Source organism: Gymnodraco acuticeps, unplaced genomic scaffold (genome assembly GCF_902827175.1).
Source record: "Gymnodraco acuticeps unplaced genomic scaffold, fGymAcu1.1, whole genome shotgun sequence".
Classification (NCBI taxonomy): Eukaryota; Metazoa; Chordata; class Actinopteri; order Perciformes; family Bathydraconidae; genus Gymnodraco; species Gymnodraco acuticeps.
Window position 1 is genome coordinate 10,797,841 of NW_022990238.1, and position 27,799 is coordinate 10,825,639.

The 27,799-nt window shown below is 40.1% G+C and overlaps 1 protein-coding gene across 1 annotated transcript in view; it reads right to left on the minus strand.

Annotated features, from left to right (window-relative positions):
- The window catches only part of si:ch211-278a6.1 (SRC kinase signaling inhibitor 1), a 117,603-nt gene extending 102,338 nt beyond the window's left edge, over positions 1-15,265 (minus strand). The window contains exon 1 of the mRNA XM_034220421.1: positions 14,897-15,265. Coding sequence (XP_034076312.1) covers positions 14,897-14,918 — 22 coding nt within the window. The 5' untranslated portion in view covers positions 14,919-15,265. The remainder of the gene's footprint in view (positions 1-14,896) is intronic.
- Between the last annotated feature and the right edge of the window lie 12,534 nt (positions 15,266-27,799).

The following is a 27,799-nucleotide window of genomic DNA, read 5'->3' on the forward strand; positions in this document are numbered from 1 at the left end:
CGATGACAGTTTAATTTTGAACGTGTCTGAGAGCTCATATGAGTCTGAAGGATCGGTTTATGTTGTATGTTAGAAGTTTAGGAATTAGGTGCGTCAATATGGGCGATCATACGGTCATGTAGCCAGTGGTGGAATGGGACTAAAAATCATCCCGGGATTCTCGACCGGCCCACTTCGGTACCGCTAGTAAATTGTCAACGGGGGGAGTGGGGGATGTCAGGGGCGGCGGGTGCTGTAGGCTAGGGAAGGCTAAGCCTTTACAATATTTGTGTCACGGCATCCTGGTAAAATACAAATATAATGTATAATGTCTGTGTCTTTGACATTAGCGCTGCTAGCCACCTATGCCCTGTACCACGAAGCCAGTTCAACAGACCCTGGATATGTTTGAGTAACAAACTAACTAACAACAACAAACTAACAACAACAAACTAGCAAACGAGATCTCGCTAAGCGGTCCTACGACGCTGGTTATCAACTCGGTAAATCAAGCCAGGGTTTCTCTCACCAGATGAGAGCGCGTTCACGTGAAAGGGGCGGGGTTAGCTACATTTGACCAATCACAAACAGGGACAAGTGTACTGACAGCGCAGCGTCATACTTCATTAATGAAAAGTAAACTAATATTAGACAAATATGAGCTTTAAACATCCATGACTTAAACATATAATCCAGGATACAAGCCACAGAGTTGCACCTGCAAGGTGAATATAGAACAACTGGTTACAAAATAACTAGGCTTTTCGAGTGTTTGAAAGCGTATAGTTTTATGATATCACTGACCCCAAGACACGAGCGGATCTGACTTTAATTACATTTGACTCGAGTGTTTCGTCAACATAATGTGTTGCTTCAAATAATACTTCTGCATACAGTATGTGACACTGTGAGTGTTGCACGGCTGGAGAAGCTGACTGAGATAAGGAAATATATTATGATATTATATGATCGATGATCTGATTGATGATGTAATATGAATGATAAGTGCGACACGTCTTCTCTGCATACGGCAGTTTAAACTGTATTTCCTTTATCCTGTAATATGACTTGAGAGATTTAAACTCCGCACACTGAGTTGATCTCTTTTCTATAGACGCCGGAGGCGGGCAGCGTCAGGTAAAAAAAGTTATTTAGCCTTCCCAAACCTGAGCCTCACGCGCCGCCTATGGGGGATGTGCTAGTGACTTATCCGACCGGCCCACTTCGGTACCGGCCCATCGGGATTCGTCCCGATGGCCAGTCCGCCACTGCACCCAGCCCACGTAAACTGTCAACGGGGGGAGCCTCGCTGCGGGGAAACGGTGGACCTAGTGTCCCGATCGGAGTGGGAATAATAATAATAATAATAATACGTGCATTTTATCTATTAATTTCCCCAACATTGTGGTAAAAAAAAACACACGTTTAATCCATGTTGGTGTACTACAACTACAAAAAGCATCGGTTTGTTTTCTCATCAGGAAATGCAGACCGGCTCAAACAAACGATTTTTAATCATCATCCTCACGATCATTTAATGTATCATATGTTCGCCGAATTGACATGAAAGCACTAATAAACAGGGCTGCACATAACTGGTGTGCATGCGCACCTCCGCCAAAAAAAGAGCACCGGGTCATTTGAAACAAAGCGCATTTGCGTACCAACATTGAGAGAGGGAGAGAGAGAAGGGAGAAGAGAAAATAGAGAGAGGAGAGATGAGAGAGAGAGAGGAGAGATGAGAGAGAGAGAAGAGAGAGATAGAAGAGAGAGAAAGAAAGATATTTGCGAGTTGCATATGAACCATGATATGAACTCAGGGCCGGCCCGTAGCAGTGGCTAGATGTTCGCCTAGGGCGCCAGATCTGGGGAGGTGCTGCGCTGGCAGTTCTGGGAGGGAAGAAAACATTTGACCGTTGGGTCTCATCCTAATTTTCGGCCTTGATGTAACAATATTCATAATTAAGTAAAATGTAACACCCTTTTCACCCCGGTTACACGTTTCATTTGCCCTGTACGATGGACGCTCTAAGTCAGGGGTGGCCAACCCGCGGCTCTCGAGCCGCATGCGGCTCTTTGCCTAGTTTCATGCGGCTCTTCAGTTCATATCGAATTGTATATGTGTGAGTTTGGGGGAGAGACATTGACTCCTGACTAGTGTTGCACGGTGTACCGATACTTGAAAGGTACCGCGATACCCTGCCGTTAAAAACGTTACGCTTCCGCCGTTTCATTAGTATCGGTACTTTAAGAATGACGGGGGAAAGTACTCCGGTGAGAAAGCGCCGTTTTAATAAGAGCCGTGTGTGTTCAGCGCTCTGCTTCCACTCCCTGCACTGCAGCCTTGCCTGCAGTCCCTCCCTCTCAAGCACGCTCTAAGTCCCTCCCCTCTCAAGCACGCTCTAAGTGCCTCCCCTCTCTCGTGCACGCGCTAGCTGCCAGAGCATGTGAGAAAACGAGAAGCATGGCTGCAAGTGGGAGTGCAGCTGCCGCTGCGCCTCGGCTTGTTGACAAAAAGACGCCAGAAGCGAAATTTGGAAGTATTTTAGCTATATCTCTGACAGTGAGGGCAAGCCTACGGACACCACGAGGCCTGTCTGTGAGACATGTATTAATTTTATTTAATACGAATTCTTGTCATTTATTTTATTTATTGTTCTCATTGTTTAAAAGGTTATGTTATGGTTATGGTTCTGGTGTGAAATAAAGCACAATAATTACATTTAAGACTGTTTCCCTTTTTTTAAGAAAAGTATCAAAAAAGAATCGGAATCGCAATTCTTGACTTGGTATCGAAACCAAAATGTTGGTACCGTGACAACACTAGCTACTCCTGACAGTTAAACCTGATATTTAGTAGGTCTGTTAAGTATTGAATGCTGATAATTCTGACGTAATTTGGCCGGTCAAAGTTGTTTGGGCTCGGATAAAATCGCTCCGTTACTTTCGTCCCGTGTTACTTTCGTCCCGTGTTACTTTCGTCCCGGCTCTCCCTATGTGTGTATGTGTGGTGTCAGGTGTCATGAGAGGATGACAGCGCGTCTAATTTTGATGTGACCCAAGAGCCAATCACAATAATACCTGCGATGCAGTGAACCAATCACCTTTGAGGGGGGGAAAACCTATCGTTGATTAAACACTATCCAGTGTTTCCCCTACCATTGTGTTGGAGGGGCGCTGCGCCCCGCCAACGGAGCCCCGCGCCCCCCCTGAAATTCAAGGTGTTTCAAAAATATATATAATATATATTTTTTAAATATATATATAGCACCAAATTGCAAATAATCTATAACTACTGTCACTTTTCACATTGAACATGTGCTCTTTTATTAAATAAACTAAACGCTTTCATTTTAAGTTGTGAGTTTAGTGTTTTTGACCCTAAGAAACACTGATGCAATAATCAATAACAATAATCCACAGCTCCTCTCTCTGCTCCAGAGGATTTAAAAAATATATATCCCAATGCCACAAAGATGCATCAGTGACGTGGTTGAAATCTTGTCTCCAGAAAACAAAAAACTGAAACAAGCGTTATCAGTGACTGTGTGTTTGATGTGGCTCTTTGCAGTAACATAGAAAAAATGTGGCTCTTAACCTCTGACTGGTTGGCCACCCCTGCTCTAAGTGATGAAAATGGGGGATGTTGGCTTATCTGGCGCCCGCAGCTCACAGCCAAAATGCGAGGGAGAGGGAGGGTGCACCGGTACCAGCGCTGTTGTTATTAGAATCTGGTGCCGTGCTAGCTGCTCTAACGGATATAAGAAGAAGATGTTTCTACAATAATGTGGAGGGAGAGTCCTCTCCAGTCAGACTGAGAGGCTGATAACTACAGCTCAGTGAGATAAAGGACTCTGAGCGTTTAGATAGTTAACTTTAGTCTAAATTCAAACGGTTTGGTCACAATTTATGTAAACACATATTTCCAAGGCACTCCTTTATAATTATTGGGATAAACAGGTTTGAAATCATTCCAATGTATACTATAGGACAGTAACCAAAAATATCCTCTAAAACTGGAGATTAAAAAAAAAAGCATAAATAAATAAATGTTAAGGTAAAATAAGATATGAATGAACAACATAAATAAAATAAGTTACATTCATTTGTTATTGGCTATGGTAGGTTATTGGTTATGTTCACATACTTATTTGATTACATCCACTTTTCTAAGATGACAACAGAGACTTTCGACCCAAAACCAGCAGCTAATCACAGACTCAACCAGAGAGAAAGTAGTAGGCCTACATCATCAGCTACCATGTCTGACAGAGAGGAAGACAGTGAGGAGAACAGTCAGGAGGGTAGTGATGACAGCTTGTAGGATTACTGGTCGTGCTAATGTTGTCTTGTGTTCACCTCTGCATGTGTGTTCTGTGTTCACCTCTGCACGTGTGTTCAGTGCCGTGTGTCTGGCAAATAAAGTCAAGACCCCTCAAAAGTTACAGTTTATTTCATTTTAAGGATGAGCACCAAGCAACATCTCCAGGTGCTCCTTTGAGAACCAGGGCAAAAAAGTTATGTACACCCCTGCTAATAAATGTAGTTTCATCCACAAAAATAAACGATTTGTTTTTATATCACATCCTACGGAGGAAATTCAGCAGCTCTCACTACCGATTTGTAATCCTAATGTAATCATCATCTTCACCACGATCATTTATGTTTATGTTCACCGAATTGACATGAAAGCATTGACAAATATGAATATACTGTAGTCAACTTCATTACAACGTTATTAACGTGCCTAAACTCAGTAATTCACCATTTCTACGCATGACAACACACTTTGTCCGTGTTTGGCTCTCTCGCCGCAGAGTGAAGCGTTCCCGCATTGACGTCACTTCCGGCGTCCCCCAAACTTCAAAATGAGTCGAAGGAATTTCCCCGCGATGTTCGAAATTATTGATATTTATCGGAACGGTATCGCTTTTTCTTTTTTAAACTGACGGTTCGAGATTACTAGTAGCCCAATATTTCATTGCACAACAGTTGTTGGGATGCTGTCACAGGCTCTTTAAGGGGTTTAATAGCAGGGGAAGAAAAGGAGGGGGGGCTTATAGGCATGTGGTAATGTGTAATGCAGCATATGCAAAGGTGTCGGTGTAGAAGACAGTGAGATTTTTAATGTTTACAGCACCTAGCATTTATATCTAATTTATCCCCAGAGCCTCACTTCTTATTGTCACACATCACCCTTCGCCGCGTTACCGGTTGCGCCTCCACAGACTCCAGCTCCCTGAGCCTCTTGTTTCCTAGTAACTGTGGGAGATATGTTGGGCTTGATGGATGAAAGTGCTTCTAATAATCAGGTGCAAGTTGTGTGCATGCATTGATTGCCAAATGATCACACGTGCCTGTGTGTCTACATGTGATTGTTCATGCATTAATGAATATGGAAACATTGGAATATAACCATTCCAGTTCATTAGGACTGAAAACCAATTGAGTCTAACACAATACATTCTGGCTTTTAGTTTCATGTTTCATTTCATGGTCTATTCAGAAGCTACAGTTATAGTGCTGTTAAATTACAACACGATATGTTTCTAATTGTGTCCACACAACTCATAACAATAAGGGTAGACTTAATAATAGAAACAGTATAATGAAACAGTACAACACAGAGCAAACTATATTCGCTAAATCTCTGTACATTTGAATAAATTACTCTCTAAAACGTAACATTATAACGTTTGTAAAAGGTAGAATTTACCATTTAATTTACAATGTATTTATAGTATTAGACTTCATTTGTTTCAGGTAGTTGTACCTAATGAGCGGGACATTTCTTTTGTTAAATCATTTATCAAACATTTTTGCCAAATATTCTCTGGTTGCAGCTTTTCAAATGTGACATTTCTCTTCTTTCTTTTTTTATTGTAAATTGAATAACGTTGTGCTTTTGGCTGGACAAAACTAGACATGTTGGGCTAAGGGATAAAATGAGGATCAATTACCAATGAGACTAGAGCTCTAAATAACATAGTAAAAAACCCAAAAAACAGAAGCCAAAGGAAGAGCACGTCCACACCGTGATAACCTTCAAACATCCTTGTTGCAACCGACAGACCGAGCTCCGGCAGTGATTACCTCTGTGTGCACTCCTCAACAGAGCTCTAGTTATTGAACAAGGTCAAACATTAGCAGGCAACTCCTTGCTGCTGAATATATGACCATCAAGTGACTCACTACCACCCGCAACATAAACAACACCTCGCACATTAACCAGACACATCCAGTCAGCTTTGCCATGTTCCTCCCTCTTTCCCTTTCTCACCCACTGCTCACTACAGTCAGAAAGCAAATACTTCCTCACACTTTCTCTGCCCATAATCTCAGAAGATCTCTGAAGGGTGTTCATATCTCTTCTGCCTGTCGGGTATTTCTGGCTATGTTTCAAAAATGCCAATGTCGTGCATTATGTTGGAGCCCTTGGTTTCCCATGGATGCTTCGGACCGGGAGATGGATGCCACCCAGCTAATCGATCAGGAGACACAAAACACAGGCAGCGTCGGATGAACCATGTAGGTCCGTCTCAGGGGAGAGCTGACCTTTTCATACTCACTGCTCTAATACTTTATGGCAGTGGGTTTGGGCTCATCCTTGGATTTCACATGCAATGTTTGTGCACAGCGTTACAGAAAATACATCTCTTCAGCTCCGCTGGACTACTGGATAATGCAAGTCTGTATCTGCTTCCAGACGGGTTTCAAGCCATTGCATGTATATTAGTGGGCGATAACGTGGGAATTGGTTTCCTGTTAGGAAGGGAAGCTCCTAGTCGGGAAAATGAGAAGGAAATGAAAAGTGATTCAGAAGGTTGTGGCAGAGCCTATCCCTTCTTACTGCAGAGACTTGCAATGGCATGAAGAAGTCCAGCACAGAAGGATTTACTCAAATAAATGAATGATTTAGGAGATGAAGGCTACACAAATGACAGTATATGCAATGGAGGTTTACATTTTGACTTTGGGCAAAAATGTAAATACAATTGTAGATGACCCCCAAGGCAGTGCAGACATATTTGACGCTTGAATTCACAGAGTGATTCTAAATCTCTCATTACAGTATGACAAATCAACCTTTAGTCTGGAAGTAGAGTGTCACCAGAGAAGAAGGGTATAGAGGAAGATGGCGAAGGAGTCCACTGAGACACAAACCGGAATGAGATGAGGGATATTTGGAGCCAGTCATGAGCAGAAGGCGGCTAGTCTGCCCAAAAATCAGAGTCTGTGCTGCCTGCTTTGTATTCCTGCCTGAGCAGCTTGGGAATGAACATCAGAGGTGATGGGAGGAGAACGTAGGAGGAAACGATCTGAGTGACAAGAAAGACCACTATTACTGCTTCTTCCACTACCTCACTAACATCCCCATCTTTTTATCCTCTAACTCTCCCCCTCTATTTCTTCTGAGGAAGTTTTAGGGAACTGTTTCTCAGCTGCTTCACACTTCAGCCCCCTTTGTGAAGTTACAGATGCCAGTCTTTAAGCCCAGAGCTATCTGAAATGTAAAGCTGAATCAGGCTCCATAAGATAAGATGCACTCCAACCTACACTCAGGAGCTGACATATCCATATAAGTGATTCACCTCAACTCTCTCTGAACCCTATTGAGCATTCACCTGGCTTTGAATGTTTGATTATAACCACAAAACACATCTCCCTGGAACAAAACACATCCTCGTGGGAAGGAGAACGGGGCAACACGATCTGCAACTCCTATGTTTAGACTACAGATGTCCCGTCAGACGTGTCTGACACTGGGTGCCCTATTTCTTCTGATTTTTTTAAGAAAAGTGTATGCAAGTTGCTCTTTTAGGTCTGACAAAACACCCGGTGAGGCTCGTATAAGTGTTGGACCTTTTTATTCCACAAGAAGAGAAACCACCTGTTTTTACCCGTACTAATATAAAGTATGTACGAAGGCAGTCAGTGAACTCATGACTCAAATGATTTTCATTCTTTGTCTCTTATTTCTTTCCGCAGCCTAATTATTAAAGTCTAGTTGAAGAAATGAAATGTGTTTTGTTCCATAATGACAAAAACAAACACACAAATGAGCAGCCTTTGTTATCTCAAAACAAAGCCTAAAACGACACACTATTAATATTATGACACGCTCCTGATGTTTGGCACACATTTGAAAATATGAGAAGAGAATATCGTTTTTTTCTTGAATGAATACCCTACGGTGTCAACTAAAACAGCACATTACAACATTTGTTAAGGTAGAATATGTGTCAGTCCATACTGGATGTCATTCATTGTTCATGTAACCAGGGGCATGTTCAAAATGAAATCTTATTATTGGCCTGGTATTCATGTTTTCAGTCTTTGCTGGGCTCTGTAGGTGACTGGAGATAAAGAAGTGGAGATTGCGCAATTATCTGGCAGAGAAGATGTATCATAAATTGAAAACAATAACATAACATTTAGATTGCTGCGGTTACGTAGCTAAGGGACAACAACAATCTATCAAAAACAGTGCTAAAGCAACAAAATGCTTTTACACGCTGAGAGTGAAATTAGAAAATGTACAGTATACCAGTCTCACGTATGTCCGGTACAAATGTTCAAAGACAAACTGTAACTAGCTCCGCGAACCTGCTGCCCATGTCTATGTTCTGCTTATGTCCGTTTAAAAAGGTCTTACATGATTATTATTATTATTTGTAATGTTTTTTGTTTCTTGATTTTAGGCTGCCAACTTCACAGCAGGGCCTTCAGATGAAGACTAGCCTCTTGGCTCATTCTGGCATGTCAACAGTGATGTTGATTAATATGCCCTGAGAAATAAACAACATAAATACAAATGTAGCCGGAGAGCAGCAGCCAGTTATTGAAGTTTAGCTTAAAGACTGGACTCCCGTAAAACGGTTTGACATAATGAGTAGACCTGTCAAGTCAAGTCAATTGTATTTACATAGCCAAATACCACAAATGTGCCTCAGGGGGTTTTTACAATCTGAACAGCACACAACAGCTCAACAAAGTCTCTCCCAGGGAAAATATGGAAAGTCTTCAGGAAGACCAACTCTGGGCATAATGGGTTTCAGAGGTGTTTGTTTACCTTTCTACAAAACCAGGCTATAGCAGGCTGCTTCCCCTTTGTGGTTTCAAACTCTTAATGCATTTTTCAAAGCGTCTAACAATCCCTTTTACATTGATTAAGCTCAATGATTGTGTTTCTCCAGTTTGTACAACAGGACTGACTCAGAAGGTTGATGAAATAATGTTTGAAAAATCTGAGTTAATTCAATTACAAGACTAAAATAAACTGTAAACAAATGTTTGCATGCACACAAACACTCTTCAATGAGCTGCAAGTCCATTTTAAAACCGCCACAAGCGGGTTTCAAAAGATAAATGAGTACGATGTTAGCATTGTGAGCACGCCGCGGTTAATCATCCCTGTGCTGATTGCCACAGGCTAGGAGAGAAAAGGCTTAACTCTTTTATAATTTACCAAAATTAAAATGTCATTATTATAATGTCAGGCACACAGACTGGCAAAGTATTTCATTTTTGATTTAGAAAGATTTAAAAAGGCCAAATTAACGACAATCTATCACTGCAAGCAACATTAAGTTCTGAAGCTTGACCTTACGTCTAGCAAATTTGAATATTTACCTTATTATGTCAGTGATTTATACAAATTGCTCTGCACTGTCACAACTGACGATAAAGCAGAAAACAGCCTTCAAATATCATCAGGAAGTGTTGCAATTACTCCGTACTTTAAACAGACGAATAAACCGTCAAATACAAACGTTGAATTTGCATCCTTAATATGCATTGATGTGTTATTTGAGTAGCGTTTTGTTATACAACACCACTTACAAATGTGGATCGTTTTCTCGGATTTCTCCTGCTGCAGCACAAATGCTATAGTCAGCAGAAAGCTACTTTTAATTTAGAGTCCGTTTTGTTACGTCTCAGTACACGCACTTTAACACACGACAAGTTGTTTTTATGACTCACACAATAGGGAAGCAATACTGTTCCACAGATCATTGTGGACTAACTACAGCGATGTGAGCAGGGGAAATCTAGAGGATAATGAAGTTAATATTGTTCCCCTGGACCCACACTGCAATCGCTTTACAAGGATACAAGGATACAAGCCTTCCTGCCATCTTTTGGAAATGTAACCACCCAGCTGCAGCCACTTAAGTTGTTTAAGAGGAGGCTGACTAAAGGTTGTACCATCCGATTTGATTTGTGTGCTGACATACGATCTTTACTAGCTGACGGGAAGTGACTGTACCTGATTGTGAGAGACAGCCACTGGAGGACAGTTTTATAAATTATTCATGTTATCCGAGCATCTCCATCTTTTAGCATCACATGTTCAGCTCTACCCACTCACTCGGTGGAGGTTAAATTGTTTACATGTGGGCAGAACACATTTTTCAACCGGGAAACTAAAATGCTCAATATGAGGCAATCACCTGATGAATGCCTACAAGAACATTTCTACTGAATTCAGGTTTTCTTTATCTAAAGATTAAACTGGATCTATATTAGATGGATAAAATAACCTAAACCTTCTTTAGAGTGGCCAGAGCGCTTTTACACAACAAAAGGTTAGAATAGTTCCTAGCAAGAGTAACTGCTTAAAACCTTTACTTTTAAAGTAAATGAAACAAGAAGAGGTTTTAATTTCCATTGTAAGAGAGATTAAAACACAGTTCTACTAATCTTACCATATTATTAACATGCATGACTTTCATAAAAACAGAATTAACATAGTAAACTAATCCATTATTCACATTTTCAGAAGTGTGGTAATGGAAACAAGGACTTTTCATAAATGGATGTGATATTTAAACTCTTGCATCGTAAATGACCTTGAGAGCCAACTAGTGTGATTACCACTGCAGACGTAAAGGGTCATCATACAGACCGCTAACCCCTGGAGTAAAAGCACAAAGCATTTACCATGCGTTTGATTTTTGGCTCGCAACCCTCATTCACATTAAGGATCCCTAAACTGTGAAAGAGTAAATAATATGTAAAGATACTCCCAGCTCTGTAGTGGTCATGTTATCACACACTTATTAAATCAAAGCATGCCTTAGTTCTTGTATATTTAATTGCTTCTCTGTACACTAAGCACATATTTGCACATATGTATATGCGTGCACATATGTGAGCTAAATCCCTGGTGCATTTACTACTTGCTGTGACAAGGACACTGCATGAAGCAAACCTAGCATAAGGACCGGCTTGCTGGTTTGCAAAGAGAAGTCTGGCATCTTCCCATCATTATGTGCTCAGCCCTCTTTATTGCACGAGATGTTGTGCCACAGAATGCGAGTCTGTATATCATGTTCATATTTTGCTTAGCAGATTTACTTGAACATCCGTGCAACTCTGGTATGGCTATTCCCAGCAGGGTCAATTACTTCGGAAATGCCCTCAAAACATGCAGCTCTTCTCCCATAAAACATTGCATCATCATCAGCCAATCACAAGGCGGCATGCATGGGGCTTTGTTTGGCATAGAACTAGGGAATAAGCAGGTGCATAAGGAGAAAACAATGACTCCACAAACACACTGAGCTCTACAGATGACTGCATGTGGCTGTCAATAACAGATGGGGAATAGCTTTGATCAAATGTGGATTCAACAATAGGCAAACATTTCTAACAAAAACACTCATTACTTGTGATCCTTTATTAAATAGATTTCAGCTAAAGGTTCTGACATAGTCAAATTGAGGTTTTGTCCTTGCACAGTCCAATTGTCAGTTGCTTTCAGTATTGTCCTCTGAAATGAAAAGATGGTAAACAGACCAACAGAGCCCAACCGGTTTTAAAACAAATGATATTATCCTTTAAAATCCACTTATCTGCTTTTTTCATAGCTTCTATCAGTTTGGCACTAAATGTCAGAAAAATGACTGAACTCACTCACCAAAGTCTACAAAGGTGTATCCTTTCATTTGCACTCCTACAGTTTATCCATCTGTGCAATTGTCAAGCCTAAATCCTCAAACTCATCAGAGAAAATACAGCATACTTTCTTTGAGTTTGAATGCAACAAAAATAACATGGTACCATACAAACACATCCTATTCTTCATCACAATTCTTCTACACCCACACCATGTTTCCGTCTTTGCCAGTCCTCTCCTTTCCCACAGTACAACATCACCTTAACATGCAGTATCTTAGTGGCTACGGCCCCTCCCAGTCACACTCTCACTGTAGAGGATCAGCTAATAGACAGACATGTGTGTTGACTTAAACCTGAGCTCAACATACTAGGTATACCATGGAGCCACAGAGTTACCAGGATCTGCCGTCTCTGCACAATGGTGACACTACGATAAGCATTAGCTCTGCGGCAGCCTAATACTGGGCTTAAGGCTCGACTCTGCTTAATCTATTCTTCATGGTTTAGCCTGGCAGTGTGAACTACAACTCTAATGGGCTTATAAAGATGCTTCTATTTTCTTCGATGATGGTTAAACGATGTGTACCAAATGTTAAAGGTCTACTTCTCTACTGGCAAACTTGGCAAAGCTATGCCTGATCTGTCTGGCTCACTTGAGGTGATGCACGGACTAATCATTAGCAATGTTTGTGCCGGTGGTTTTTGGCTGAATGAAGGTAAATTAGGACCTACTGTATCAATTGCCAACAAGAGCAATGGAAATCCAAAATAATGCAGTTCTAAACAGCCAAACATCTTTGGTTTAGTTTTAGTAGGGCTGCTCGATTATGGCAAAAATCATAATCTCGATTATTTGGGTCAATAATTGATATCACGATTATTAAAAACGATTATCCATTTATTTTGAAAACATCCATTTATTGAAACAAAAATGTGAACAGTATGTTTTTAACAGTTGATTACCTTGAACTTTAAGTCAAATTCAACTGAAAAACCAATAAAAAAATGCATTGTTTTATGTGGATTATGTTGTTTTCATAATCGTTGCTAGCCAAAATCGTAATTGCGATTAAAATAAGATTAATTGAGCAGCCCTACGTTTTAATAAAAACTATTGTGCTTTTTGGAAAATACACTATTGCTTTAGCAATCAGCCAACGTAGCTCAGTATCTACTCTAGTTAATGTCAATCTCTTTAAGATAGACACCGACTCCCGACAGAACTCCAAGGACAAGCTTTACAGTGATAAAGCAAAACAAATCCATTTGACACACGGACATCTGGCTTGTGAAAAAGGTCTCATGTCTGCAGCTCGAGTCTGCCTTCAACTGAGCCATTTTCTTCTGCATTCACATCATCTGACAAGAGAATTCAAACATCAATTTAGAGAAACCTTCCAAAGGTCATCAGGCAAAAATCTAACTCTAAAGCTGAAAAACTGACCAGAATAGTTGCGGGAATCAATATTCTACAGCAAACACATCTGAGATGAAGCTGACCAAACAAACAGCCTAAAAGAGCCGTTTACTATTCCACTGTTGAGCCCCTTGCAATCATCCGAATAATGGCCTCATTTAGAAACTCAACACTGTTCAAAAGAAGGATGTTGCTCACAGCAACTTACCTATCAAACGAGCCAACCCTTTTTTTGTCTTTCGTTCTTTCAAACTTCCTTTCATTCTTTCACCCTCTTTCATATTCTCTGTTTTCTAGTCTCGGTCCACTTCTCCACACTAGCTAACAGACTGTCCCTGGGTGAGAGGCAAGCGAGGGATGAAGAGGAGGAGGGGATGAAGAGAGGAGGGGGAAATACTGTAGGTGAGGGGGAATGCAGAGATAGAGCGAATGACTGTTGATCAATGAATTCCCACAGCTGTGCCCCTCTCTCGGAGTGTGTACCCCCTTTCTCTGCATTTGTTTCGAAGCATATTAATAGGGGAATTGTTTTGTCTTTTGGATTAGGATATGCCTTTAAATCCCAGGAGTGTTTCAACAAGCCTCCACTATATTCTCCCCAATTCTTTCCCAGTGTAACCCCCATTCCAATTGCACTCTTTTTTGATGTTTGCATCTATTTATACTCCCTTTTCCTGAATTACCATGAATGCAATTATAAAAGGGAACTGCATGCAGGAATATAGTATTGTGCAGATATAACTAGAAACACTCCTGCTGCTCACCAAGAAACGCCTTCTGCTTTAGTTTATTTAAGGAGCAGCATTTTTAGACATGTAAATTGTATTTTTACCAAAGGGTTTGTAAAAGACAGTGAAATAGAGAGATGTAAAGGCTCAGCAGAGAGAGGGCTGAAGGGAATAGCGGGAGCATTACATGAAGAAATTGACCCACCCGTCCCGATCATCCATTTACAATACCATCCCCCATTCACATAGGCAAACAGCCCAGTCCCCTTATTAAGTGATCATTACATCCGCCATTTCTTTTATTTGTGTTTATCTTTTTTTTATAGTCTTTCACACACACCTTGGAGCACTTCACTTCAAAGAGATCTTCCATGTGGTTGACAGCCACCACTCCAACACACACACACACACACACACACGCTAACACACAGGAAGGCACAACCACACGTTGCACTCAGCTACACACACAACAATAATCGCTCTTACTAGTCACCTTCCTCACACACACATTCCCACCCACCAGCTCCACCTGCTTCACTGATGGTTTTTCTGCTTTTCACCAGCCCCCTCCCATTTCTTGCTGCTCCCACAAATGGTGCCTCCACCCAGTGTTCCCAGCTTGTATTCAACATAAATGCAAGCCTCTTTTCCCCATGAGCCTCACTCCTAACCTTCTACCCATTAACCGATGCTACCTTTCAGCATCCCTCTCCTGAAGCGATGCTGCGCTCCAAGAGCCCCTCAGCCCAACCCCCCCATCCCCGGCTCACAGAGTGTAACAGGAGGACAGCCTGCTGGTTGGGAAGCACAACACGCAAAACCAAACAGATACCTGCTGTACAAGTAAGCAAGGAGATTTTTGACATGCCTTGGGATGGTGCATTGCCCATGCTGCGACACGGACCGCTGCAGCTGAAAGTGATCGCGTTTCCTGTTCCCCCTCCTCTTTTTTTCCTCTCTCCTCCTCCCTCCTCCTGTCCCTCGTTTTCTGTTCTTCACAAAGCGCCGGGTCTCTCCTTCCTTGTGCCGGTCCCCGCGCTCCTATTCGCTCCTCTCGTTCTGCCGTCCTCCTTCCCTTTGTCTCACTGTGGCGTTCTCTTTTGCCTCCCTGGAACCTCCTTTTTGCGAGATGGCTGGGGTCCAGCAGCGGCGCTCCTGACAGCACTGCGCGTGTGTGTGACTGTGAGCACGTGTGTGTGTGTGTGTGTGAGGGAGAGGTTGAGTGGGAGAGCCTGGGTGTGCGAGAGAGAGAGAGAGGAGAGAGAGAGAAGAGAGAGAGAGAGCGAGAGAGAGGAGAGAGCGAGAAGAGAGGGCGAGAGATAGAGAGAGAGACGAGAGAGAGGCGGTATTCTTCAGCTGTATGGTCCTTGCATGCCGGTGCAAGGATGCTCAGCATGCAGCTAAGAATTAAGCAAAAATCTTTCCCATAAATTCACACTCTCTCACCCACTCAGTCTCACTTGCTCACTCTATTCCTTATTCCCTCTCCATTACACATTATATTTTCTCCCTCTCTCTCTTAAAGACACAGGCGGCGGCACGCTGCATTGCTACACGCCTCGGGCGCATCTCATGATATGGTAATAAAGGGGAGTCCAGGGACACGGATAGTCCTGTGTGGGGCTCAGCAGCTGAGCTAGCAGGGTGGGTGGAGAAAATGCTTCAAGTGTCTACTGTACCATGGGGGAGGATGGGGGAGGAGGGTGGTGCTGGTGGTGGGGAGAGAGAGAGTGGAAGCGAGAGACAAGAGCGTACACTTGAATATACCCTAGTGACAACAGCAGCTAATGATGAAGCTGCGCTGGGCCCCAGGCGAGGTTGTAATGCATTGGCATGGCAACCAGGTGAGGGTGACGAGAAGGACGCCACATGAGGGCGACCTCAGCATCTCTGTGGCCTGTGGCTCTGCACTGCTGGATGTTTGTTTGCAAGAACAAATGATCCCTCTTAATCCGGGCGACTATCACCTTCACTTCACAACAATCACACTGGAGAATAAGGGCAGAACCCAGCGTTATGTCTGCTATTCAAAAAGCCTTTGAAAATCAACTGTGAAAAAGCCACACTGAAATCAGTCATGTCTAAAAGAGGACAAAACAATACAATACAAATGAGTTACAAGTGGATAACGGAAGCAAACAGATGGAATGAAATCAAAGAGGAATAGTGGGCATCGTGGAAGCTGTCAGGTGTTTCAGAGCATTGCTGTCAAACAGAGGAGGCTTTGTTTTGCTGTAGTAGCTAATGGGTGCTGATGAGTTAAGAAAGTAAGAGCAGCAGGGGGAGAGAGGGAAGAAGAGAATGTAAAATGCCAGGAGACGGAGAGATAAAAGAGAAGGGAGCGCCTCTTCACGATGAGTGCTATGAATAATGTATGGTGCACACGACTTACACAGCACACTGGCCTGTCTGTCACGTCCAGCTGGCTCACGGGATCACGGAGGAGATACATCGTCCTGTCAGCTGGCGCCTGTCTTCTTGAGCTAAAAGCGTGCACGCAAAACCCTGCAACAGCACGAATTTACACGTTATTTTAATTAAGTTGACATAAGGGGAGTGATATATTATACAAAAAGAGACAGCCTTTATTCATAAGTGTCATTAAATGTACCCCAGATAATCAAATGTCATCATATTTGGTATACAATTGCAGGTGTATGTGCACAACAACATTAACTTATGGACAAAAACCACATTGATGAAATGCTTAGGGGAATAAAAGGTCATTGTGATTTACTGTTTACTGTCAATAGAGATGTCACATACCATTGTTGGTGTGGTAAGAGACACACTGTTCTATATACATGTCATCCAGCTAAGTCCTATGAGGACAACATATTGTGTGGACATGTTGGACTGCATTGTGAAAGTTCTACATTAAAGCCATGCTGTTCAGGGTGCTACTGCTGGTGCTGAATATGCTATTTCCCAGCAGGTGATGGTTACCATCTTTAGCAAATGATCTCTTATTGAGATTGGAACAATTCTAAAATCAAATGAGTTGGAAAGTGGAAAGTTTGATGTTACGTCTCCAAAAGCACAACATGATGTGAGGGCAGGGGCTTGATAGGTTTGCTGATAACTGAGTTATTATACCACAGGTGTTTTTTGATGCCGACAAAACTCTAATCATTAAAGTAAACAGCAAATCTAGTGCAGAGTATCTGGAAATTGAAACAGGTGTAGCCCACTGACTTTGGCACAGTATTCTTCAAAAGCTTTCTTCACAAAATGATCTTTGGCCGACAACAGACACGGCTAGCAGAGAGCACTTAAAGTGAACAACAACAGCCCAGTTTAATTTTGGCTGATTATCAAGGACACACAGATGTGATTGCACCGTAGGCTGATGTAAAAGATAGTGGACCAAACAGTAGAGTTTGGTAAGGCAAGGCAAGGCAAGGCAAGGCAAGTTTATTTATATAGCACTTTTCAACACAAGGCAATTCAAAGTGCTTTACAAAAAATGAAAGAGATTAAGAAAATGACATTTAAAATCAGTCATTAAAAAGAAAAGCTAATAAAATAAACATTAAAAGAAAAAAAATACATGGATAAAAGTTACAGTGCTGTCAATTAAACATTAAAAGAAAAAAGTACATGGATAAAAGTTACAGTGCAGTCTAAGATATGAATAGTTCAATTAAAAGCAGCGACAAAAAGAAAAGTCTTCAGCCTGGATTTAAAAGTAGTCAGAGTTGTAGCGGACCTGCAGGTTTCTGGGAGTTTGTTCCAGATATTTGGAGCATAATAACTGAACGCTGCTTTACCATGTTTAGTTCTGACTCTGGGGACAGAAAGCTGACCAGTCCCTGAAGACCTGAGAGATCTGGATGGTTCATAATTTAGCAGGAGGTCAGAAATGTATTTTGGGCCTAAACCATTCAGTGCTTTATAAACCAGCAGCAGTATTTTGAAATCTATTCTTTGACACACAGGAAGCCAGTGTAAAGACTTCAGAACTGGAGTGATGTGATTCACTTTCTTAGTGTTAGTGAGGACTCGAGCAGCAGCGTTCTGAATTAGCTGCAGCTTCCTAATAGATTTTTTAGTGAGACCTGTGAAGACACCATTGCAGTAGTCGAGTCTACTGAAGATAAAAGCATGGACAAGTTTTTCCAAATCCTGCTGTGACATTAGTCTTTTAATCCTAGATATGTTCTTTAGGTGATAGTAGGCTGATTTAGTAACAGTTTTAATGTGACTGTTGAAACTCAGGTCAGAGTCCATGACTACACCTAGATTTCTGGCTTTATCTGTTGTTTTGAACATTGCACACTGAAGCTCAGCGCTAACTTGTATACGTTCTGCCTTGGCTCCAAAAACCATTACCTCAGTTTTATCTTTGTTTAATTGGAGAAAGTTCTGACACATCCAGTCATTGACTTGTTCAATGCACTTACTCAGTGTTTGAATTGGAGCATAGTCTCCTGGTGAAATTGTTACGTAAATTTGTGTGTCATCTGCATAGCTATGGTAACTTATTTTGTTGTTCTTTATTATCTGAGCCAGTGGTAGCATGTAGATGTTAAAGAGAAGAGGCCCCAAGATGGAGCCTTGAGGAACCCCACATGTCATATTTGTCAACTCAGATGTGTATTTACCTATAGAAACAAAGTTGTTTCTGTCCTTTAAGTAGGATTCAAACCAATTTAGAACTGTTTCCGAAAGTCCCACCCAGTTCTCCAGTCGGTCTAGTAATATGCTGTGGTCAACAGTGTCAAACGCAGCACTGAGATCTAATAATACTAACACTGAAGTTCTGCCACTGTCTGTGTTTAAGTGGATGTCATTAAAGACCTTTACAAGAGCAGTCTCAGTGCTGTGGTTTGGACGAAAGCCTGACTGGAACACATCAAAACAGTTATTTAAATGCAAGAAATTACTCAACTGTTGAAAAACAACTTTTTCAATGATTTTACCTAGAAATGGCAGGTTTGATATGGGCCTGTAATTGTTCATTACTGAAGCATCTAGATTATTCTTTTTTAAGAGCGGTTTAATGACTGCAGTTTTCAGGGCCTGTGGAAAAATACCTGAGTGAAGAGATTTGTTTACTATATGAAGTAGATCTGAGGCCATGCAAGGCAAAACATCTTTGAAAAATCCTGTTGGAATAATATCAAGGCAGCAGGAGGAGGATTTCAGAAGTTGAATAATGTCCTCTAGGTTTTTATCATGAATCTGATGGAATTGTGTCATGATGTCTGAATTGATGTTAAGTGGAGATAGGGACAACACATTTGCTGTTCCTGATGCAGAGGCACTGACTGCTTGTCTGATTTTCTGAATTTTGTCAGTGAAAAAGGAGGCAAAATCATTGCACGCCCTGGTGGATAGAAATTCAGAGGCTACTGACACTGGGGGGTTAGTTAGTCTGTCGACGGTAGCAAACAAGGCACGTGCGTTGTTTTTGTTTTTGGTAATGATGTCAGAGAAGAACGATTGTCGTGCGTTTTTCAATTCCAAATTATAAAGGCCAAGTCTCTCTTTATAGATTTCAAAGTGAACCTGGAGATTTGTTTTTTCGCCACCTGCGTTCAGCTTTTCGACATTCTCTTTTTTCTGTTTTCACGCTCATGGCCTTTCTCCATGGAGATATTTTCTTGCCAGACACTTCCTTTACCTTAGTTGGAGCAATGGCATCTATAACATTTTTAATTTTTGAATTAAAATGATCTACTAGCTCATTTACTGAGATGTTGGCAGGGGCAAGTGTGGAAGAGAAATTCTGAGTAAACATTTCCCTAGTATTTTCAGTTAAATATCGCTTTGTGGTTACCTCTTTTTGAACATTTTTGTGAACAGAAATAGAGCTCTCAAAGAAAACACAGGAATGGTCAGAGAGTGCAACATCAGTCACCACAACCTTAGAGATATTCACACCCTTTGAGATAATTAAGTCCAGAGTGTGGACAGAAAATATCTGTTTTTTAGCATAGCAGACACAGAGATTACAAATTGTGCATGTAATAAACAGGAGGGGAAATATATCCCTAATTATGGATCTAATTGCCATTTACTTTATATTACATTTGATGTATTATTATTATTTATCCCCTTTTTTTTCTTTCTTACGGCATAATGAAGTGCAGACTATAAAGAATTCCGTTATCTTTTAAATTAAAATGTCTGTCTCCCTGGCACAAATAGGGAATAAATAACCAAAATAAACAACAACAAAAACACATTGGGATCCGCCAAGAACATTTCAATTGGTGCATCCCTAAATACAACAAAACGTGCTGTTTACATCACTCACACAAAGCACGCAGGCAATATTAATGCCAGTTTGAAATGTCATTACTCCTTATATAATGCTGTGTGTCTTTATTTCATGTGGGGAAAGAACACAAATAAAACTGCAGCAGTAGATCCAAGGGATTATCGGCCAAGGACATTGTTGTTATGTTGAGATAATAGCTATGACCTGCATCGTTTGGGAAACAACATTATACTGCCTTGTACAATGGTTAAGACGATATTATTGGAAGTGTTATAGTATATTATAGTGTGAAGTGCTGATGGCCGGTTTTCCCCGAAGGCTTCTGTATTTTACAGAGCAGAAAGCTGCTCATTGCAGAGGTGCAACTTGCTGAGTAAGTAGCTTTGTTGAGTTGATGAGCACGCTCAGCAACTGCTTTATAATAAAATGACACATGCTGTTTTATTGCTGGATCTGGAACCTACCATTTGGCAGTGTGAATTATCAGGCTGCTCAATCTAAAATGGATTTGGCCTTTCTTAAATAGCATTTTGCAACTTTTCAATTCATGGCCTTGAAAAACATGGTCTGGTTGTCCCCTAAGGAGTCAAAGGAGCACAGTTTGTCCTGGTTGTCCTCTTTCTTTCTTTCCATCTCAGCTGTAAGAGCCCATCGACCCAGAAACACTTCTGCACATTCTGTGGCACAATAGATCTGCACTCGCTTCAGTGGAAACTGGCCATCTGAGGTTATTAAAGGGGCGTAGGGGGATGAATGTCAATGACAGTGTGACTTGGATGCAGAAAGACAAGGCAACCTAGAAAAGGTGTTCTTAATGTGTTAGAGAGAGAGAAAGGTCAATATCATAACACATCAATCAATCACCATTCAAATGCCCTTCACAACATACACTCGCATGCACACATGCACACAGTTGCTAATGGTGCATCGTAACCTTGAGAAACCTTCCCAATGACACTGTGGGTTCAGAGCAAATTGTGGGTTGCCGAAATAGTTAGTGTTTCCGGTGTTATGTGGCATATGTTCGGCATATGCAATTACTTTATTATAATATAAACCCAACATGGGGATGTTATAGACAAATTGAGTCAATCTTTATATTTTTGGTATAAAGATCCAGTATTATAAACTCAACCAGAGGGAAGACACAAACACAACCAGCATTTAGGATGAAAGTAAGCACAGAATATATTTTCTGGTAAACTAATTATTATTTGTCACAGATCACACTTATTATTAGTGTGACCTGTGACAAAGGGGTTTTCACGAGTAGGGACCATTCCATGCCATGACATCCCTAATATGCTTGTGGTGTAAAAAGAACAGCTAAGAAGTCATGTATCATTTTAACTGTCAAATATGAGAACAATCCTCTCTACAAACAGTGAACCAAGACTGTTCCAATTATAGGCAATGACAAACATTTATCATCTAACCATTTCAAACTTTGCAGATATCCAGCAGAGTTACTGCTGCTAAAGCACTTATGACCCTTTGTCCAGTGGAGACAAAAGAGACAAATGTTTATGGGAGCCAATGAGCCATATTCTGTCAGCTGGCTTACAAAGAGCAATACTAAATGTCTGCGATAAAACTAAATTAGATACAGAACCAGACTATTATTGACAATCTTTTGGGTGGCGCACAGACAGCATGGCCAATACTCTTCTTGGCTAGAAAGGGGGGGTTCACTTTGAGCTACCACTGATTGTGAGGAGTGGGCATCAGTTGCCCATTGAGATTGATGGGAAGTCAGTAAACCACCTGAGGCCCAGCAGAACACCGAGACACATCAGAGTCAGAACCAGTTTTTAACGGTGGATATGCTCATGCATACAAGGAATTTGACTCTGGCATTTGATTATAACTTAACATCACCGCCAAAAGTTAAGAGTAAGGAGCAGACCACCTCTTCTTAAGAAATATATATATGAGCTACAGTAGGTGACCACCAAAATATGGTTGTGAGCCTAAATTGAGCAAGGAATACAGCGGACTGTAGCATAATTGTAAGCCCTAACAAAAGAGAAAATATTAAACTACAGAAACCATACAATCTACTATGTTTAAGACAAAGATGTTTACTTCCCTTAAGTCAAAACACATTATTACTTTCTACTAGACCATTATTTGTCAATGGGCAAGCCCAAAAGAGACAACCAAGAGTTAAATGTACTGCAAGTCACCAAAATATCAACATGAGAAAACAACTAAATGTAGGTACTTTAAAGTTACTTTAGTACTGTATGACCATTTAATTTAAACTTGCTTTTATCCCCAACATTTCAATGGAGATGTTGTATTATTTGTTTTATTGTGTTGACTTTATCAATAGTTTAATTGCTGCAGATTAGGATTTTGCAAAGCATATGCTTAGTTTATCAATGTTGATATCAATTCAATTAAACTACCCAGCAATATAGATTTAATTCACATATAGATTGAAATTAGCTCCGACTTGACCAGCAACAGCAATAAAAGGCCGCTGTCAATTATGTGCGTCAGTAAAAAAACAAAAAACGATTATTCAATCATATAGTATGAAATAATATCTACTTGAAAGTAACGTTATACTAGGTCAACTGTACTAAGAGTTTGAATGCAAAACGTGGACTTGTTTACTATTCTGCATATATGACAAACAATTTATGAAAAATGAGCACAGCAAACTGCGATGAATACATTCACAATCATACAAATATACAAAAGAGGAGGCATAGAGCGGTGATTAGCTAACACGGCAGGTAGCATTTAGCATAGCTAGATAATGTAGCCAACATGGTAGCTAAACACAACCTCATAATTAAAGTTCGATACTTACTTTATGACATGATAACTCTGCCATTTGGCATTTGGCTTGTCTTGAACTCTGCTGCGGGTATCTAACATGGGGAAGAACCAAGTAACTGAGTTAGCAGCGATCAAGTGACAGGTAAGCTAAACAGGGGCCAAACAGGGTGCGGAGCGATTTAACTAGACCGCCTCAAATTAAAGGGTTACAGTCTATGGTTACAGCGTGTGCCGAATATCGATGACGATTCCTTTTTCTAAAATTATTATTATTATCACAATCAACGTGTTTTTTTAAAGTATTTGCTGTAGGTAATGTAGGAAATGTACTGAAGTAGGCTACAAAAGCCTGAAAATGTCCTACTTAAAATGCCAAAAGCAAAAGTAATATAGAATAGCACATAGGCCTATAGGCCTATAGTATTCATAATAAGTAGGTAAACGTAGAACAAAGCAGAAGTTGCCTAGCTATGTGGCTTACAATAGATATGGTGGCACGCCCAGATATGAAAAAACAAAAATAAGAAAGTCAACAATACAAAAGGAGTCACAAAAAAAGGCCAATAGGTTGCCTTCCCTAATAATTGTAGCAATAGTTTTATTTAAGGCGACATATATTTTATCCACCACTGCTCATTGGAAGAAACTTGAAGTTCAGTTTCTTACTCAAGGACACAACATGTGAAAAAGCCTGAGTCAAACCATCAACTGTAGGAGATATTGATGACCTGTGAACTCATATGTCCAATAAATAATTGTTGTTGTACTAAACCACAACAAAAAGATTAACGGTATATAATAAAAAAAAGTGCATGTTATATACATGGGGTAAATACTAATAGATCTAAAAAAAGTCCAAACTAATACAATTCAATGGGGACTGCATTTATTGGCAACGTTTTATTTATATTAAAAGATCTGTCTTTTCTCTTGCAGACATCTTTTTTCAACTGTCTTCCAGACGGATTTAGTCATGTTATGAAATTAAAGAGTTCTTGGCCTCAGCGTTAGTACACTGCCAATCAACTTGACAAATCCTGTGTTTCCATGGCAATGTTAAAGGCTAGAGATGACTTGTCTTTATGGAAAGGTGCAGTCCCTGCTGGTGAACTCTGTTTCCTTTGTGCTGTGTGGGTGGATGGACAGGATTTGAAATACCAGCCCAGCAACAGGCACACTGCTGAGCGCCTTCTGTGACTTCTGTACGCCAAGAAAATGTGTGAAAAATGACCGGCATTACTGTTACACATACACAGAGCCTGTAGAGAGAAAATGTTAGATGATTTACCTGCACTGTCAGAAGACTTAATCCCTGCAGTAAATAGGACCACATATTTATATTATCACGCATTAAATACATTTAGCTAAGCATAAAACGACAACCATTTAGACTTTGTTGTTGTTTGTTGTTGTGCAACATTCATATGAGGCAAAAGTGATGAGATACAAGATAATGTACTGGGGATTACTTCTTCTTCTGCTGCCTCCTTTCCTTTTTCAATATATTAACAATATCCTTGATCTTCACAGGTGGATAATTGATAAAAACTGGTCGATGACAATCAATGGCGCAGTGCTTCAGCTCCCCTGGGATAGAGGTCATCAGTGGTGGAACACGGAGCATTTCAATAATGTCAATATATTTCACTGCAAGTTAAGCTATATACATATATAATGTTAGATTGTCAATACTGATGCAGCATTGCATAAGCAGCATTTTACTTGTAGCAGAACAAGATGCTAGTTTTACCTAAAATATATAGGAAAAGGGACCCTACATAATGACACAAGATAAAGCTAAGGAGTTTTGAGAAGCTGTAAGAAAGAATAAAAAACAAAGTTCTGCTAAACATATGTGTTTTAATTTTTGATTAAATAATCTAATCGTGGATAACTGAATAACTTTTAATGCCAAGTTTAGGGGAAAATGACATGACCAGGGGCCCTTTTTTTAGTGACTTCTAATGTACCTAATAACTAAAACTGCAAATGAAATGTGGTCAAATAAGTAGTTCAATAATTCCCTCTTAAACTATGAGTTTAAAGTTGCATAAAATGGGAATATTCAACTTCAAGAACTACTCTTCACCAGAGTACTTGAGTAAATGTTCTTTGCTACTTTCCACCACAGGGGGTTACAGTGTTTGTGCAAATAGGGATGCAGAGTTTGTGCAAATAGGGATACAGAAAGCCAAATTCATACCACCACTGTACCATCCTTGAAAAACACAATTTAAAGTCTTTTAAAAGTATGTGTTTTTTTTATAAATGTTTACATGGACTGGCCCCCCCTCCCTTAGGGGAATTAATCCACAAAAAACACACTGGACGCTGCACTAGGTCAGAAACCAGAGGAGACTGTGAAGTCCACCGTGGACGGACCACTTTTGGACAAAATGTCCTCTCCGTTAAAGGCAGCTCATTCTGGAATAGCCTCCCAACTGAAATACTGTCCCACTCTCAATAGTTTTAAAAGACAACTTAAAGAATGGTTAACAAACAAACAGATGTGCAATCACCGCTAAATGCATTTTAACAGGGGTATCTTCTCTTGCACTTTATATGTCGTAGCTGCTATATTGTACAGTGGTAAATACTTGTGTATGCTGCTCTTGCTCTTTTGCACTTTTTGCATATCATGTATTTTGTTTTTGCTATGTTTGTAAAATCTAATTTTCTTAAATGTTTTATGTGAGGGACTGCGGATGGAAATTAGCTCAAAGCTAAATCTGGCACTGTTACGCTTGACACATTTTAATGTTTTAAGTGTTCATTATTGTGCATTGTCCCTGCCAAATAAACGATTAAATGAAAATGAAAAGTCATAGTGTGGTTAACAAAGGGTTAATATGCTGTAAAGTCATACATCAATGAATGACGTAGTGGATTTGCAGAGGGCGCCTGCCAAAGGTTAAGTGTAGAGCAGTGTGTGTGAGTCTATTATCCTTTTAGAATTATTCATGTCACTTTTTTATGTTTTATGAGTGTGGGTGAGATGGAAATAGATGATGGCACGGTAGATGTGGTGATTTTGATTGCAAATGTGTTGAACCAGTGAAAGACATTCAGATCCACAGAGAACAGAGAGAGAAGATGATATTCACATCTACTCAACCTAATTACAAAGTTCTTTCATATAGAAATATGATAGGATCAGGTCATAGAGCATCTTCTAATTCCAATAAAAGGGCAGCTGTTGCGAGGTGAGGCACAAGGATGTAATCATAAACTATAACCTGTAGTCAATTAGAGAGAATTAACTAAATAAAAACCTTAGAACCCAGTCCCTATATCTGTCTGCAATCCAAGCTAGATGAATCACGGTCTTGTCTCCTGCTCTCCCTTTTCCATGTCTACTCATTCTCTCTCTATAAATACATAAGGTGCTGTTTCCAAGGTAACAACTCTATGGAGAATTGGCCATCTGAAATCTAGATGGAGCAGAAGAGGAGGGTTAATTGTGGTCTGTAGGCTCTCTGATAGTCGGGAAAAGACCCTTGTTTCACTGTGCCACCATCTGTCCAGCTGTACCCTGAAGTCTGGATCATGGGACTAATGTGTTTTACTAATAAATATCTCATCCTCCAAGCCAATTGTAATGTTGAACAGAACAAAATACATTCTCAATATAAATAATTCCATTTATTTTTCCATACATTTCCCATAAAAGAATATGCATTTATTGCTGAATGGATCATTTTAAATATTTCTCCAACAAGTTTCTGCATTCAAGATCTCTCTTATAGTGCAGTGTGAAGCCACATATACTTACTTATTAGCAAATGAATGTTCAATGTGTCATTAGTGAAAATATTACAAATGAGTCAACAGTTTGTTTTTAATTGTATCTATGAAAGAGTGATTCTATGGTGTGGAGATTGGTCGACAAGATGTTCAAACCAGTGTCAAGGCAAGATGGTATGTCTTTCGGTTGAATATGTGTTCCTCTTCTGGTTGCTTTATTTTGAAAGTATTTGCCAGAAATGAAATGTCAGTGAGCTATTCTTCTCCTCTCTTTAATTAGTATGTACTGCCATCCAGTGGTTACATTCAGGAAATGCAACAGTACCTTTATTACTTGTCCATTTACAAAATATGTATATTTCTCCTGCTAATTGCTTATGACACAATTAAATGAATAGTGAGATGAGGTAAACAATGATTTTTTTAAAAGGTATCGATTCTGCCAGATTATTCTCACACTTTTCATCACATCACCAAAAATCTCTCTTTAGGAAAATACTCTAAATACATTATGAGCAGCACACAGATTTAGGATTCAAACAACAATTCTGAAAGATTAAACTGACTAAACAGGATCAACATACTGTGTAATTATTTGAGCTTCAGTGTGCTGTTGGATGAGTGGACACCAAGGAAGAAGGAAAGGAGGTTGAGGTAACTCCTTACTCACCTTCACAAACACCCCTCTAAAAAAATAACCCTATTACACCAACGTAGGGGAGCAGTGGCCAAAATGTCCAGTGAGGAGGGGAAAAGAATAAAGAAATAATCCAGTAATTCAATATATATGATTCTAAATTGGGACATTACGAACAGTAAGTACTTTGACTTTTGGTATTTTAACAATTGTTTGATGCCAATACGTCTCAGTTTATGCTTCTTTATACTTCTACTGCACTACATTTTAGAAACCAGTATTGTACTTTTTACTCCATTACATTTATTTGACAGCTTTTAGTTACTAGTTAGATATAGATTATTAGATTATTCAAAAAGATAAATCAATTATTA